Here is an 18,576-nt window from a genome sequence, read left to right on the forward strand (position 1 = left end):
GCGGCTTTCGCACCGGGTTATGTGAAACACAATTATTCGAATTCACTACAGACCTTCACATGAACTTGGATTCGTCTTTTCAAACCGACGTCATTTACATCGATTTTTCAAAGGCATTTCATCGTGTTGCTCATCGTCGTGTCATCGCCAAACTCAGTTGACTTAAACTTGACCCGCTTACCTTGTAATGGATTTAAAAGCTTTCTAACAGCGCGATCTCAGTTCAGTCATTGGCGGTAAGCTTTCAAAGCAGCACAAGTAGTATCCGGCGTCCCGGAGGGATCAGTTCTTGGCCCGCTTCTCTTTCTTATCTTCATAAATGACTTGCCATCTGGAATAATGTAATCTATTTGCCTCTTTGCTGATGACTGCGTTTTACATCGTCGAATCTCAAACAGTAGTGATCAATCATTACTACAACGTGACCTAAACCCAATCCAAACGTGGTGCTCGCGCTGGTTGATGGAGCCTAATACCTCAAAGTGCAAATGCATGGTTGTTTCACGCAAAAAAACTAATCAGATTTTTCAGTATTCCCTTAATTCGACAGCTTTATCACATGCTAGCTCTTACCGATATCTAGGTGTCCTCATTAACAGTAAACTGACATGGTCAGAGCATATCTCGAATGTTCTAACTGATACTTCAGGGTCGCTAGGTTACTTAAAAAGAACATTACGTCTGTCCTCCTCCCCCCCCTGGATTTCAGGAAATTAGCCTACGAAACCTTCGTTAGGAGCAAACTCGAATATGCCTCTCTCATTTGGAGCCCTTACCAAGATTATTTAATAACCTTTCTCGAGTCCGTCCAAAATCGTGCTGCCCGATTTATTTCATCAAACTATAATACACACGTCAGCGTAACCCACATTAAATCAACTCTTGAACTACTCCCTTTAGCAGTAAGACGCAGAATATCACGTCTCAGCCTGTTCCATAAGCTATATCACAACTTTTCTAACCTGCATGGTACACTGTTACTGCCACCCGCTCGAACTTCTCGCCACCTGTTCAACTCCAACAGCGTCCAACGCCTTTATGGTTCGACTCTTGCATTCAAGAAATTGTTTCTTCCCGCAGCCATTGAAGACTGGAATTGCCTTCCCTAAGCGCTTGCTCTTGAGAGAAATTCAGAAAAATTCAGGCAGTCATTAACTGAGCTTTTTTGTTAAATAACTTGAACTACGCATTTTTATTTTCTCACACCATTTTTACGATACAAGCGTTGTCCAATTGATTTACATTATGCTTTGTATACTTTGTCTTGTATTTCAATGTCCGTTTGGGTGTCTATCTTTTATTACAAAGTATATCTTTGTTTGTTAGCTTATTCCTTATTACTTGCTCCATCCCATCCTTCTATGGAAGGATGTGTGTTTTACCTCTTTTTGCCTTGTTTTCCACTGATCTTTACTGTATCCTTTTTGTGTGTGTGCGCACTCTGTACTTGTAACCTAGTTCATTCATTGTTATATAGCATTCGCTCCTTTGCGTTATTTCAATACGGTTCCCCCCCTTATGTAGTGCCCTGTTAAGGGTCCTTAAGGGCTATTAAGTGATGATGATGATGATTTCCCACACACAGTACATGTGTCTTCTTCGTTAAATTTCTTTTTATAGTTGTGCGTGCGAAGACATCCTGACCTAGCTTCAAAGAGTAGGGCACTGCCTCTTGAGTTATCATAAAACGCTTCCTTCCTGATCTGCTGTTTCTAGTATCGATATAGTTCAACAGTATGCGTCATTTGCACTGAATTTATCAAATTTTTACCTGTTGTTTAATGCTCTGTCTTTCTCCGTCCTCGTGTCTGGCATACTTACTGCTTAGCTTCCTAGTTCTTTTCCGCCATTCTGAGTCAATGCTCTTTCTGCATAGGTATTTAAATACCTTGGAGGAGGGGCAGGGTGGCAGCGCCGCCTCCAAGCTGCGGTCGCAGCCGGCAACTACGCCCATTGCGCAGGCCGCAAGGAGAGAGCGGGCGCCGCTGCATTCAGTCCGGCCGTGGTTCGGCGCAGCGCAATGGACGCGGCCTGCCCAATGAAAAGCGACCGCAAATGAAGCGCGACGCTGTACCGTCACAGCAGTTTCATATTGTTCCATATCGTTTCATAAGTGTTCCAACGTAATGCTAATGGATTTCTCTCGAATTTTCCGCCATATTGCCGCTGAGTTTTTTGACTCACTGGTGCTGTTTGCCAAGAATTTGCAAAGATATTGAAATAATAAACTATCCAAGGCATACCGGCAGTGATTACAGCAGCATATGAGCATACAGACATGCAGGCGTGTGAAATTTTCAATGCATGAATGCAACATCTGGAAGAAGGCTTGCTTCTTTTTCAGTAACCAGCCCAATGTCCATATTATGGCTTTTCTCGTGCAAGCCAAAACAAGGCTCATTGCCAGTGGTCTTGCCTTTTGTTCTAATAGCATTCGTTTATCTTGAACTTAAAGCGTAGTTTCTCGCAGGTCACCCGAATGATAGCAGCAGTTTCACAATTCCCTGCCTTAGTGCCTACCATCAACAGCAAGCCACTTCCGTTTGCCTTCAGACAGATGGTTGATGTCGTGTTCGTCGCAGTTCTGAAGAGAACATTGTAAGTAGATATAGGCCTGTAGTTTAATAAAATGAGTCAAGTTTTAATTTAAAACTGTGAGGCTCCTCGGTGGACTAAGCTTTATACCATGTGCAGTTGTGTGTGGTTTGAAATTTTGCCGATGGTACAGTGCACACTGCAGGTATGACTGCTGATTCAAAGTACGCACTTGCAATTTCTTGATGGCATTTCATGAGGATTTTCCTTTGTGCAAGAATATTCATAGAGTGGGGCATAGCAGTACCATATTCTGTATTGTTTTTTCAGTGCTAATTTCGTATGACCTTCCTGCTACCAATTTATTTGCAGGAAAGGAATATTTGTTCACCTTCTGCAATGAGCTTTTTATTTGCTTATTGCATTAAACTCTTCTACCTTTAATTTATTCTCATATAATTCTCACAACCTCAAAATGCGAGCTCTTTTTGATTTGAATACAGTAGCGAAATCACAATGCATTGGATTTCAATCTAGAATAAAGGGAAATTCGAGAAATTACAAGAAACCAGGTGCTGTCGTGAACGTTAAAAAGCGTTTCAACAGGCAATACGCCTATTTCTTGTACTGAGCTAATTGCTCATGAAAATTATAAGCATATTTCATTTCACACAGATTTGCAGCAAATACCAGGCTCATCATTGTGTCTCAGCACAACCTTTGCTCGTTTGCATCGTGAAAGTCTGTCTCGTGCATAATTTGGGACAAGTCTTGAAACATAAATGTTTCATGATTTTGAAACTACACAAAGTATTGGTTGGTGCTTGACAGTTTTCGGACATGACCGTGTTGAATCTAGCCATTACAACACAAGAGAAAAAGAACAGATGCACATGAGCACTTGATCAATGAAATGTATTGTTTGTAGTCATTTTCCAAGTGACAAAACGTAGTTTGAAGCGAGAGAGCCAATTTGCAACCATCGCCACTCATGCGGCTAGTGGCGACAAAGGATAAGGAATGGTTGTGGCTCTGCAGTCCATTGAATAAGTGAACGCTTATATATAATCCCCCCTGCACAGTGAGGGCGAAATATGTAATATGTGTTGGGCGGTAAAGTACACGGTTTTAGGAGAAGAAATTTCAATTGAGAGGATGCAGCAAGGAGGGACCACGCATATGTATAAGGTCGGAGACCAGCATAAACTGCGTAGGAGCGACATCACTGTTTAGTGCATTAAGTCGAAATTGGGAGCATGAGGAAGGGTCATAGGTTTAAATAAGGGAATACTACTGGTCAGCGTATTGCCAAGCTAACTCATTGAAAGAAGGGGCGTGCTCTAAGGAAAATATTTCACAACACATGCAAAATTTTTCAGAAAAGTGCGCCGAAATGCCAATTCTTACTGAATTAGTAAATAAGAAATACACAAGAATCAATTTAAGGATACAGAAAGAGCCTGATACACTGCATTGGAGAGTAGGAGATTGTTGGAATGGATGCATGTATTGTAGGTGAAGTGAGTAATTCCAGTGGGTTTTTTTCCATCTTATGTGCATTGTCTCTGTAAAACAGTACTCTTTGTCTCCTAGTATAATAATGCTATGTTGAATTTTTTTCATATCTTGTCTATATTAATGCGCCATGTCCCGTAAGATTGTCGGCTGCAGTGCTTATAAAGTGTCATGCACAGATATATCACAGATTTCATAATGTCAGTGTTATAGTAAGGTCACGTACACGCTTCTGAAGAAATGTCTGCTTTTGAGAGATGTTCGTATTGTCTTTATATTTTATCCACTCTTATTTTCTATGGTGAAAAGGCTACTGTATATTTATTTGCTTTTGTTGCTTTAAGTGCCATTTTGTATTCACAATGACAGTGGTTTAGTGTTCCCGGTAACATACAATTTCTGAAATTACAAAATATATATTTCTCCTACCTTTAATTTGTCTAGCCCAGTTACATAAGCTGTGCATTTCGCCCGGTCGCACTAATTAAGATTGTTGTTTTCAAGAGTTTCTTGCCTTATCAATTTTTCCGCAGTGTACTAGTGTAATTTCACAGACTGAGCTCTCATGATTATGCTCTTAATTTGCTAATGCGTGATGCAAGAGTTCAACATAGCCATGCGCTGCATTTATTGGTCAAGATGCTCATAGAAGAGAGTCCCTGTACTTAGTAGTTAGCCATGAGCCGTACTTTTGTCTTTATGAAACCTCAACGCCATTTGCTGCATCAATTGCATTTTTGCAGCTCAAGTGTGTACCGTATTTGCTTTTTCTAGTTTTGAATCAAGTAATATACACTGTTTCAATCCCAATAAAGAAAGGTGTCAGGCAGGGAGATACGATCTCTCCAATGCTATTCGCAGCGTGTTTACAGGAAGTATTCAGAGATCTGGATTGGGAAGAATTGGGGATAAGAGTTAATGGAGAATACCTTAGTAACTTGCGATTCGCTGATGATATTGCCTTGCTTAGTAACTCAGGGGACCAATTGCAATGCATGCTCACTGACCTGGAGAGGCAAAGCAGAAGAGTGGGTCTAAAAATAATCTGTAGAAAACTAAAGTAATGTTTAACAGTCTCGGAAGAGAACAGCAGTTTACGGTAGGTAGCGAGGCATTGGAAGTGGTAACGGAATACATCTACTTAGGACAGGAAGTGACTGCGGATCCGAATCACGACACTGAAATAATCCGAGAATAAGAATGGGCTGGGGTGCGTTTGGCAAGACGCATTCTCAGATCATGAACAGCAGGTTGCCATTATCCCTCGAGAGAAAAGTGTACAGCTGTGTGTTAACAGTACTCACGTACGGGGCAGAAACCTGGAGGCTTACGAAAAGGGTTCTACTTAAATTGAGGACGAAGCAACGAGCTATGGAAAGAAGAATCATGGGTGTAACGTCAAGGGATAAGAAAAGAGCAGATTGGATGAGGGAACAAACGCGAGTTAATGACATCTTAGTGGAAATCACGAAAAAAAAATGGACATGGGCAGGACATGTAATGAGGAGGGACGATAACCGAAGGCCATTAAGGGTTACGGAAGGGGTTCCAAGGGAAGGGAAGCGTAGCAGGGGGCGGCAGAAAGTTAGGTGGACGGATGAGATTAAGAAGTTTACAGGGACACAATGGCTACAATTAGCACATGACCGGGGTAGTTGGAGAAGTATGGGAGAGGCTTTGCCCTGCAGTGGGCGTAAGCAGGCTGGTGATGATGATGAATATACACTGTTAAGAATATTTATACTGTTTGATATAACCATTTCTTGCTGGCAAGTGTTAACAGTGTGATATTTAATTTCAACTTATGCATAACTGCCCGTGCCAATGTTCTTTTACCAAACAGAGTATGGCTGCTACAATAAACCATATTTGCTCATTGGCATACTCACATGATACAGCAAGCCGTAATCTTGCATTACCGCACTTAAGTGCAAATAATTTAGAAATTTACATTGTATTTTAAAACACTTCACCCAACTTTTGTTCTAAGCAATATACTTTAATGAACAGTGGTTTGTTTTTATCAGGCTTCCAATGATACTGCACTTTGCACCCAAACAGTAGTGAATGTGGAATATTCAGGTTTTTGTTTTATCTTAAGAAAAGAGACCATTTTCGAACAACACATCGTAAAACAGACCAGTGCCTTCGTGTTACAAAACAAAATTTATGGAAATCGTAATTGGAATTAGATAGTCTGCTACAGAACACTTTTATCCCAGAGAACTCTCGTTCCACATAATAAAAATAATCGATTTAGGCACTACAAAATTCTAGATAATTTTCTTGCTCAAATAGTCTTCTTGGAAAGCGAAAATTTGGAATAATGCTCCAGGCTTGGACCTTATTTAAAGCACGTTTATGCTTGGAAAGTAATGTTTCAGTCTATCAAAAATGTTGGCCAGTTATGCCTTACGTCGACTTTCCAAAGAAGCTTTTCATAAGGCTTTGCCATGACATTAGTGCATAAAATAACTGGTGTGTGTCTTGTCGTGTGCTTGCTCTGCATTTCATTTATTTCCCTAAATGAGTTTTGCAATATCCCACATTTTTCAGGGCATCAAAACTTGAATTTTCGTTCATTGCAGTTTACTACTCAAAATTTATTCTTTTAAGTGGACCAAAACACTGCGAGGTCAACTCAGGATCTTTCAGTTCTGCTAAATATAGTTTCTCCTCTAATGAGGACATATTTGATCAATAAATGTATATTTAAATAGGTTTGTGGGAAATGTAAATGTTCTTGTACTTACCGATGTGCTTCATGTGATTTGTGTATATCTTGTACTCTGCATTTTAGCATGCAATAAATATATCTACATTTTTTTGAAAATGCAACATCTGTCTTGCCAGTCTGTGTCGCATGTTATCTGGAAATCGTGATAGCCGTTGCTGTTAAAATACACGCTCAAAAGTGTCAAATTTGCTAGGTTGTCTTTGTGCAGCGAAGAGAGATTTTACTAATATTTAATGTGATCCACACGTATAGGTGTCGTGTATGCCCATCGAAGCTTCCAGCCCGGCTTTTGGACGGTGGGTTTGGTAGCCGAACTTGAACCTTCTGGCCCACACGAGCGTTACGCGTGAATCGCTGCACATATTATACGGTAACTGAACGCGTGTACTGACGAACCTGCATTCCATGCACACCAGAAACAGAAGGGTGTACACCCTTCCAACACCCACGTAGGTGGATGTTAATGTGGACAGCACCCTTAAACCCTAGGTTTATTGTGCTGGACACCCTTCCTATAGGGTGCTATACTTGCGCGCCAACTGTCGGGTGTAGTAAGATCTTGATAAGTGCTAGTTGGTTCATACTTAGAACTGAGGTGAAACAGCGCGAAAAACACGAGGACACAAAGAAAACAAATACCACAGTCAGCGCTTGTCTGTGGTATTTGTTTTCTTTGTGTCCTCGTCTTTTTCGCGCTGTTTCACCTCAGTTCTATGTAGGGTGTAGGCGAGAGCACCCTTAGGGTGTCCGTCTGGCGACAAACTGACTTACACCGTTAGGTGTGTTAACATGTTTTTTGTGTATGGAAACAAAGCGCTGTATGAGCGGAGGTCTGCTTGCGGCTGCTTTTCTGAATCGCTCCCACGCGTTGCCCACGCGCCGCATCTCCCGATATCCCGATTAGGAAGACAATGTCCGCGCCAGCCAATATATTGCGAAATAGAAACACATATAAAGCTGCGCTCACCGTTCGTATTAAGGAGTACAGTAATCGTCGGCGAATATTTTGAATGCTTCCGCGTAACGTAATTTATCTTGCAGTCATAATTCCTTCTTTTCTCACTACAAATAGAGCTTTAGCTTGTCCATGGACGTGATTAGCAACTTAAATGAACGTCAAGAGCCGCTGCGAAGTCTCGCTATAGACTGTACAGCATGGCAGATGCACTGAGGCCTCTGCGTCTCCGCTACAGCTGTCTTTGATTTTCTTCCAATCTCATGTCCTTTTGCGCTGCTTTATGGAAAGGAAGCGGGCAGTGGATGCCAAGAATAATTTTAGTCGGGATATGCAAGGTACAGCGGGTCATGACGCTAAAGTGGCCACAATATCTGGAGAAACCTCGGACCTGAATGTCGACCCACGCGAGCTTCTGATGAAAATCACCGATGTATTAAGGGACCCCCTGGTCGCGGAGGTGAAGTACTCGTGCACTGCTAGATTTTCGGAGAAGTGCGAGCACGCTTCTCCTGTGTTGAGTCACTGTTAAAGCACAGGTATAGTCAGGCATTCCGAGCGTGCAAGGCAGTGCTCAGCCAAATTCAAAACGTCACGCCGGCGACACCAGGATTAACAAAAACGTACTGTTCGCCACGGCGAACGTGACCCGCAGCAGCGCGGCCATCCGCTCGATCAGCATTAGCCGATGTGCATAAGCATCGGCGAATGAGGGCTTTTTCGTTTGCACGTTTTCTTCAGTCTATAAAGAGCGGGGGAATCTAGAAGATCACGAGACCCAGTTCGGCTTCCGCGACAAGGCAGAGCTCTCCCGCTACTTCTGCGTTCATAAACCTCCTGGTGTCTGTTTTACACTTAAGACGTGGTGACTGCTGCTTCGCTTAGCCGTGATTATTTCACTAAGTTACCCATTGTTTCTATTGGAGAGAACAGAAACGAGAAAAAAGAAACCGAAGGACCTGGTTACGAAAAAAAAACACATTTCCAAGCAATGTGCAGGTGTTGCTTGTAGCGCATGGCATGATCGTAACTGATTAGACCCCGCACTCTGTATCAGCGCTTATGGCTGCTGTGTAAACTAATGAACGGAGAAAATCGCTTTCTGTGTAAATAACGGTAACTAACTTTTTGGGTGAACGTGATATTTTCATGTCTCTATAGCTGACGTATTTTGCGGCTTAACGCGCGAAATTGTATTCGCCTGAGGATTGTCCATTTACTTCAAACGTTGATATGAGATAAACTTCCTTCGATAATTAGAAGTTTTCAAATGAGCGCCTGCTAGTTCACAACAAATTAATCGGGTATGGGGTTTTAGGTAGCAAAGAAGGCTCACTGCTACGCCACCCAATAGTTATTTTCTATGGTGGTGTGTGCGTGTTGTGCTTAAACAGAACGATTTACCGGCGCTGCTCAGGAGCACCTGACACTCCGATATTCCGACTTCCACTCATGCACCATACATGGTGGCCCCACGTTGTGCGCCGCTTATAGCCTCATTCAAAGAAATATTAAGTGTCACGGAAACATTTCCATCCTAAACTGCATTCCCACCTCGGTTATCGACTTGAGCGCCCTTCACCCGACGTGGTTGCTTAGGGGCTATGTTGTTGGGCTGCCAAGCACGAGGTCCCGGGATAAAATCCCGGCCACGGCGGCCGCATTTCGATGGGCGCGAAATCATAAAACACCCGTGTACATAGATTAACGTGCACGTTGAAGAACCCCAGGTGGTCCAAATCTCCGGAGTCCCTTATTACAGCGCGCCTCATAATCAGATCGTGGTTTGGGCACGTGAAAGCCCATAATTAATTAACCTGAGTGCTCTTTCCCCTCCTTACACAATGTCTACGTATATGCTCAGCCCACTCATCGACGAGGACCTCGCACCCTTCTGCAGAACTTCTTGCGACGTCGCACAAACTTCCTCAGGGGAGCACTACACTGACTCCCACTCGCCGCTGCGCAAACCCCCCTATCGCGTATTCGCTACGGAACGCCGCGTCATTCGAGACCGACGACAATCTCGGTCAAGGCGTTATTAAACCACCACAGAACCCATGAGCGGTTCCCACAGCACTTGTCGCAAAGAAGGGTGGTTACAAAGGCTTCTGTGTAGATTTTCGGCGGTTAGACAAGACCACGATGAGAGATAGTTGCCTACTGTCGCGCATTGAAGATGCTCAGATATTCTCAGCAATAATGTTGCAGGCAAATAATGGGCTGAGAGAACATCCACTAATTATTGGAGAAAGAGAACGCCAAACGTTCTTGAATTTCGCACCGAATCGGCAGTGCCAATATGGCGTCACTTCCTGAACAATTTCTCACACTTTAGCCATTCTGTCACAGGTACAGTTTTCGAACATAACGGCTCTCAATCTTTCGTTCTTTCAGAAAACAATGCTTATTAAAAATATTCCTTAGGCTCAGCATATATCATACCGCTCTGAGTAATTCGGCTGTCTCCGCGACATTTTGGTGCCGCTACAAAGACGAGATTTCATATTTTTTTACCGATGGAGCTCCTACACTAAAAGCAAGGTTCACGTGCCGGATTTCTGCGCAAGAGCAGGGAGGACCCTGTGACACGTCCGTGTCTATATTCTGTAAAGATAAGGTTCGTTCGGTGCCTCAAACAGGAACTGAAAGAAAAACTTTATGATGTGTGAATTATCTTGACGCAAGCGCAAACAATCTTCACTGTTCTTAGAACTCCCTTTTATTAAACAATGAATAGTGGCTCTTATCTGTTCCGTGTTATCCTTGTTGCGTGCAGCGTACCGTTGAAAAGAAAATAGAAAAAATCGCAGCTGTCGGCCATCAGCAAGTACTTGCAGAACATCTTAAAATGACGGCAAAAATACAGCCGACAAAACACTAGCACTTCTGCTTGGAAAATGCGACTTATTCGCAGAACGGTTTTCATTAATACTCGACGAGCCAGATCGCCAGGCCGACACTCGCTCGCGCCAGGGGCACAGACCCACTTCGTCGTCGTTGTCGCGGCGGCTCGTCCCTTCAGCATCGCTCCATGATATCGTAATACTATTGTCACGTATATCAGTGACGGTGAAGAAGGCAGCAAGGCTGTGAATAACGAAACGTTTTATTGGGCGAACTTGTTGTCTCAATAGCAGGCTACACTCGAAGAACAACGATAGCAGCGGATACACTCGGCGATCGTTGTAAATCTGATCAGCAGTTCAAGCGCACCGGCTTTAATACAACGGTCGTCGAATGTTCCAGAGTAACCGCTAGGACCCGCGTGCCTTCCACAAAATTCTACATTATTCGCGTCCCACACAGATGCAATCAGATTACACAAGGTTCGGTCACGGGCAGTGGATGGAACCATCGATTACATACAAGAAACTTCCGATACATGCAGGCGCGTCCTGCGCTGTGCGATAACATTTGTTAGGCGGTGAAACGTGCCGCCCGATAAAGACAAGTACACGTGTCAATAACCCTCTATTGAAAAGCATCAACCCGATGCTGCAAATAAACGAAAGTAATTAACAAAAGCACCCGTAGCAAAGAAACAACAAAATAATGAAGTTCCTCAGCGTGCGTAAAATGGTTTAAGACGCACCACATGGACCACTCCACATCGTGCGCGGCGTCGCTGTGAATGCGAAATACCGTTTGGCACGAAGTCCAGTGCCCCAATACGTCGCATGACCATGTAGGGTCTGAATAGTGTCTCAATAGTTTCTCACGCACAGCCGTCGGCGTATCGGCGTCCAAACCCAAAGAAGGTCGCCGGGCTAATACTCGACGTAGCGTCGTCGGAGGTTGTGGTGTCGGCTGCCGGTACGCTGCTGGTTCGTGAACCGTAGGCGGGGGAACTGTCGGGCTTCTTCGGCGCGCTGGAGATAGGTAGTGACGTCAAGATTCTCCTCGTCCTTGACGTGCGGCAGCATGGCGTCGAGCGTCATTGTCGGGTTCCTGCCGTAAACCAGCTTGAACAGTGTGATCTGTGTTGTTTCTTGTACCGCCGTGTTGTAAGCGAAGTTACGCACGGCAGAACGGTATCCCAGGTCTTGTGTTCGACGCCGAAGCACATTGCTAGCATGTCGGCGAGGGCCTTATTCAAGCGCTCCGTGAGACGGGTGCGGGTGGTAGGCAGTTCTGGCAGTGCGGGTGGTAGGCAGGCCTTTCTGCGGGTGGTAGGCAGTTCTCTTGTGGCATGTCTGGCTCCATTGCAGAATGGCTTAGGTGAGCTACGCTGTAAAGGCAGTTCCTCTGTTGGTGATGAGGATTTCTGGGGCATCATGCCGCAGCAGAATGTTTTGGACAAAAAATTTCACCACTTCGGCTGCACTGCCTTTCAGTGGAGCTTTAATTGCAGCAAAGCGGATAAGATAGTCCGTCGCCACGACGATCCAATTATTTCCGGTTGTTGACATCGGAAACGGTCCCAACAAATCCATCCCGATCTGCTGAAATCGCCGGCAAGGAGGTTCGATCGGCTGTAATAATCCTGCTGGCCTTGTCGGTGGCGTCTTGCGTAGCTGACACTCTCGACATGTCTTGACGTAACGGGCGACGTCGGCGGTCACACGCGGCCAGTAATACATTTCCTATATCCTCGACAGCGTCCGGGAGAATCTGAGGTGCCCAGTGGTTGGATCGTCATTTAAGGGCGTGCAGTACTTCTGGACGCAGTACTTCTGATGGAACAACAAGAAGGCAGTTGGCGCGGACTGGTGAGAAGTTCTTCTTCACGAGCAGGTTGTTTTGTAGCGTGAACGAAGAAAATCCGCGCCTAAATGCCCTAGGGACAGCGTCGGTGTTTCCTTCCAAATAGTCGACGAGACATTTTAGCTCCGGGTCCGCTCGTTGCTGTTTAGTGAAGTTTTCCGGGCTTATTATTCCAAGGAAGGCGTCGTCGTCCTCGTCGCCTTGCAGCGGGGGATCGATGGGGGCGCGTGATAAGCAGTCGGCGTCAGAGTGCTTTCCTCCGAACTTTTACATTACCGTGACGTCATATTTTTGCAGTCTGAGGCTCCACCACGCCAGCCGTCCTGAAGGGTCCTCTAAGTTAGCTAGCCAACAAGATGCGTGATGGTCGCTGACCACTTTGAATGGCCTGCCATATAGGTAAGGGCGGAATTTCGCTGTTGCCCAAATGATGGCGAGGCATTTATTGGGCGAACTCGGGCCCTCAATAGCAGGCTACACTCAAAGAACAACGATAGCACCGAACACACTCGGCGATCGTCGAAAATCTGATCAGTGGGTAAAGCACGTCGGATTTTACACAATGGTCGTCGAATGTTCCAGAGTAATCGCTGGGACCCGCGTGCCTTCCACAAAGTTCTACATTATTCGCGTCGCACACACATGCAATGGGGCTCTTGCATTGCCCAGGGGGCGCTTCGAAAAAGGTGCTAAAAAGCGCCCTCTGTGCAAAAATGGGTCGTACCAAGCTCGGTCGTCTGCTTCGGAAAGCACGTTTACAATATGGACCCGCCACTTTCGGTTGTGTTGTTTCACGGCCTGCAGCGAATATCGGGCGCCGAAGATTTTTTCAGGGGTGGCACGCTGCGTAAAGGCAAGAAATTATGCAGTGCCGAATACGTGTATGCCGTTCAAGAATTAGGCGGCGAAGTTTTAGCACCGTGTCAATCGCAAGTGAAGCGAGTCGCGTACGAAATAGAACTTCAGGTAAGGTTTGCACGCTAGCTGCTAGATTCAGGCGAACAAACGCGAGGAAATGCTTGTTATAAATGAATCCACAGCAGCGATTAGCAGGCATCATGTGTAAGGAACTGCTCGAGCACACGACGGTACGCGCCGCGATGTACGAACTGCTCGAGCGCACGATCGTACGCGCCGCGACGGCAGCGGTCTTTCGACATGCCGCGAAACGGTGGGCCTCCTGCAATCTTTGTTGACTGCATGCCGCTAAACAAGTAGTTATGCCTGCGTTGTAGTAGCGGCCATCTGTCTCTTTTAGTAACTGGTAATAACTGATGCAATGCATATGAGCTCGCACGCACGTGCGAATCGCGCTGCAGCGCGAGCTCGTGCGCTGCTCGCTTGACGTAGCTTTTAATAGAGAGTTTTAGCCCAGCGGGTTTACGGCCAGCGGAGCGGAGCGGGCGAGCGGAGACGCGACTGCGCATGCGCACCACGCTGAGGCGGCCAGCGGTTTTACGGAGCAGCGTTTACGCCCGCTGGAAAGCACTCCCCAGCGGAGGGTATACGCAGCGCGCGAGCGTGCGTAAGGGCGCGCGGGCGTGTATGGGAAATGCAAGACGGCAGCCGCGAACATGAACGCCGGCAGTTCTGCATCGAGACGGCGACTGCCGCGCTGACCCGTACATTAGTACTCAGTACATTATTAACACATAATGCACTGAGAACATGTAATATATCCTTATTCAACATTTCTTGCATAATAAAAGCAAGCGTAATTCAATTTCATTTCTCAGTAACTCCTATTCGAACCACTAGGTGGGGCAGCAGAGCGCCCCGCTCTTTACCCCGCTCGAGCGGGTGATCCGCTGGGCTAAAATTCTTTTTTCGCGAGCCGCTCCGCTGGCGCAACGGTGGAGACCGCTCCGCTCCGCTGGCCGTAAACCCGCTGTGCTAAAACTCTCTAATGACAGCGCTCGAACATCGATGTGCTGCAATCAATACTGCCTTGCTGCGCTGCCTCAACGTGCTGGCTTGGATCAAGGATGAGCGCATTTACCTCTCTTAACCTGTGCTGCTCGTAGTGGAATAGTGAACTGTCATCGAATGAGCCCGACCATTGGTGCTCATTTGCACACACCTGGTCACTTCACCACTTCGCATCGGTCGAAATGTGATTTGTCGCTGTGGCCTGGTCTCGAATCGTCAATTACTAGCCATGCCTGCTGCTATGTCGGTCTGCTGTCGGGACTGTAGGTGCAAAAGACCGAACATTAGAAAGCAGATAATCAAGCAAGCTTCAAGACAGGCGAAGCAGTCAGCATGGCGCGAAGTTTCGCTTACTCAGCGCGACGAACTGCAGCTATGCAGCGCGCCCGACGCTCCACTTCGTGAGACCTTGAAGGAAAACGGCAGAGTCTTATGTTGGGATTCAGGCCTTCTTGTTCATGGCAGCCCACGACGCAGAAGTAATGACGGTGACGCCTTTTCGAGGCTGGGCTATGTATCTCTGGATCGGCGTCAGCGATTCCTTCTGCTCCTAGCATTACGTCCCACGGCACAGGGAGAGTCCATTTTCGTTAAACTATAGGCTGCGGCGAGCTCGCAGCGTGGTCGGCGTGCTCTGTGAAAAGTGACGAACCTTTTCGCACTCTCAACAGGGCATAAAAAAGTGCGAATCGACGCAAAACTCGGCCTAGAAACGTGCTTCGCCACAGCCAGGGTTCAATACGACCCAAGCTGGTACGACCCAGATGTCGTTTGCCGCGCCGCCACCAGGCGCCGCTACTATACCTCAAACTCCAGCGCAAGACGCCCATCAGACTACACAAGAGGTGCGATCGGAGATGGTTGTTCGGCGCGGTTACCGGCGCGCGCGATTGGCCCTACTCCGCGCTGACGTCGCCAGCCGCGGGGTGCGGTCACGGTTTTGGTGACGTCACAATGACGACACGCTCCTGTCAATCATCCTCCCACGGAGCATTTCGTCTGCTAGGCGCCGAAGGCGACGGGAGCTGGGATATTTGGAGCGATCATACGGCTTCGCGTGGCGCGTCTGGTGGATTGGATTGGATCCAACCGGCGGCTGCGGCATGGCCCGTTTGGATCTAATCCATAGCTTAATTCGAGAAAATGGCGCTTGCGTTGGGAACTTGGGTTGTTGTGCTGGCGTTTCTTGAGGAAGGAGGAGGGCGGGTGGCGCTGCTAAACGCGTTTGAAGAAATGGCAGAAAGTGAATTCCGGCGTCGTTTTTGCTTCTCGAAACAAATAATTCGTTGGTTGGATATCGAAATCGGCCCCCATCGTCAAAGCCAGCGAGCCACTGGAATGTTGTCACTGCCTCTTGAAAAGCGCGCAACTCTTCCCATCGTTTCTTTTTCTTTTTTTCTTCTCGCTGTGCACGACACCACCTAGGGACGACGCAAAGAAACTAATAGTTATAAATTGCAGTAGTCACACATACTACTATTGAAAACGTGTTTGGGCTAGATTTAAAAAAAATAGATAAATATTTCATTCATTTGGAACACGAGAAACATATCGTTTTGTAGTATACTGTCTGCAAGCAGACGACAAACCATGGAAGTAAACGTCCGGGGAGGTCACCGCTTCCTGATTGGCTGCTCTCTCCACCCCGTTGTCACAAATTTTGCATACTGCCACTTTGTGCCGTTCCAGCAACCGAACAGAACGCGCATCGAACAAAATATCCCCGATCGCGCCCAAGGTTCGGTCACAGACAGGGGATAGAACCATCGATAACATTCCAGAAACTTCCAATAGACGCAGGCCCGTCCTGCGCTGTACGATAACATTCGTTAGGTGGTGACACGTGTCGCCCGATAAAGACAAAGAAGTGCACGTGTCAATGTGGTTAAAGAGTTTTCGAATAATTGCACCGTAGAGGATGACATTCAGCCAAATGTCCTCAGAAATCCGCTGTCGTTCAAAGACAAATGGTGCCCGCATTGTTTCATTTTGGCCTTTCCTTAAAACGTTCTCTTGTAGATACCTTACGTACCGGTGTCGATCTCATTGTTAGCAGATATCTAAACTAACTTTTTTCGCTAGAAAATATCTTTTCAATAGGCATTACGATATTTTATTTCGATAATATTTGTTTAACGTTTAGCGAGCGTGTATATTGCTTTTATTATAAACGTTATAATTGTGTTTCCAGTATTGTCTTCACAAAGATTTTGAACACTTTCGAATTTCAGCAGCGGCCACATTTAACATTCTTTCTGTTCTTTTTTTTTGTGGAAAACTGCGAATAATCCTCATAGAAAGCAATCTGCCATTGGTTTCAGTTTCGTGGATCTCGGGGAAGTAACGAGGAAGAAGACACGCATATTTTTTCTTTTGTCGGCAGGAGCACATGTTCAAGTTCCTGGAGTTTGTCCTGAGAGGCGAGAAGGAGTTGGAAGTGGCGCTCTCCTCCACGCTGGTTTTCATGGGCTACGCCATGAGAAACGCTGTGGCCGAACCTGTCAAGTTCGGCGAGGCATGCCAAGGCAACCGCGCTCAACCGTTCTACGCATACTGCGTCGCCAAGCTGCCCAACGAACGGGAGCACCAGGACAGCCTGACGGCGGTCGGCTTTAATGGCACCTCGCTGTACACCTTCGAGACGAAGGCGAGCGTCGAAAAAAAGGCGAGTGATTTTCCTTCACGCAGGCATGTGAGAACAAGCACAAGGTAGCTACTATCTTTCTTATATGATCAACACATTTATATCAACACTTTTGGCGTGTCATTAATTTCAAGCATAATTCCGACATCGTCCTTACTGATCATGACGGCGCAGCGATAACTGACACTGATTGTTCCCAACTACTGAATGAAACTTTTTCATTGGTATTCACGCGCGAATGTTTGGAACCGTTAGCCACCATGGCTCGCACTGATTCGTTTATGCCGGAAATAATAATTACCGATTCTGGAATTTATTCTCTCCTCAATAGTCTTAAGATTTCATCTTCCGCTGGTAATACTGGCTTAAACAAAAAAATTCTAAAAAATATTGCCCCAAGCATCTTCCGAATACTGTCCACCTTATTTTCACAATCAGTATCAACAGGCGTTATCCCTCACGATTGGAAGGTGGCTAAGGTAGTGCCATTTTTCAAATCTGGGGATCGTTCTTCACCGCTTAACTATCGACCAATCTCTTTAACAAGTAAAATTTGTAAATTAATCGAACATATTATACATTCCCAGGCCATTAACTGCCTTGAAGAACATAACCTCATATTTAAGCAACAGCACGGTTTTCGCAGAGTCTATTCATGTGACACTCAGCTCGCTGGTTTTATTCACGACATACATTCATCAATAGACACCGGAATTCAAGTAGATGCCGTGTTCCTGGATTATTCAAAATTATTCGACCGTGTCCCTCATCGTCGACTTATTCACAAACTTACACAGCTGAACATTGACTCTACTGTTGTCACGTGGATAAAAGACTTTCTTTCTAACAGGATGCAATTTACATCGGTTAACAATCACAACTCATGTCTAGTCCCCGTAACATCTGGTGTACCACAAAGAAGTGTGCTTGGGCCCCTACATTTTCTTATTTATATTAATGATCCACCAGACTGCATCGAATCCAATATCGGACCATTTGCTGATGATTGCGTCATATATCGTAATATTCACCCTAACTATGATCACGACATTCTTCAATCTGACCTAAACGCAATAAATGTATGGTGTTCAACTTGGCTAATGCCTCTAAATCTCACTAAAACTAAATTCATCAGGCGCCCCGACCATCAACATTTTACATCTTAAACAACAGCCTTGTCGATCAAGTTTCCAGCTACAAATATCTTGGCGTACACTTAACCCCTAACTTGACGTGCAATAATCACATTAACCATATCCTCGCTTCAGCAAACCGTTCGCTCGGTTTCCTTAAAGATAACCTCAAACATGCTCCCGTACACTTACGCAAATTGGCATACACAACACTAATACGCCCTAGAATAGAGTAAGTAGTAAGTAAGTGTTTTTATTTACAGTAAGCAGCATACAAAGCTCACTGCAGGGGCAGGGGCTAAAGGCAATCAAGCCTGACAAAGGTCCCTGTCCCTCCGCAGTTCGTGGCAGCTCACCCGCTTCGAGTTCAACAGAGTAAAATAAAAAAAAAAGATTGCAGCACATCAGTTTCAGGAAAATG

General features: G+C 45.7%; 1 protein-coding gene across 5 annotated transcripts in view; it reads left to right on the top strand.

Moving 5' to 3' along the window:
* The window catches only part of LOC135918618 (uncharacterized), a 440,383-nt gene that overhangs the window by 388,861 nt on the left and 32,946 nt on the right, over nt 1-18,576 (top strand). For all 5 annotated transcript variants that reach the window (XM_065452238.1, XM_065452236.1, XM_065452237.1 and 2 more), the window contains one exon: nt 16,762-17,043. In XM_065452238.1, coding sequence (XP_065308310.1) covers nt 16,762-17,043 — 282 coding nt within the window. The remainder of the gene's footprint in view (nt 1-16,761; nt 17,044-18,576) is intronic.

The sequence above is a fragment of the Dermacentor albipictus genome, chromosome 6 (genome assembly GCF_038994185.2).
Source record: "Dermacentor albipictus isolate Rhodes 1998 colony chromosome 6, USDA_Dalb.pri_finalv2, whole genome shotgun sequence".
NCBI lineage: Eukaryota > Metazoa > Arthropoda > Arachnida > Ixodida > Ixodidae > Dermacentor > Dermacentor albipictus.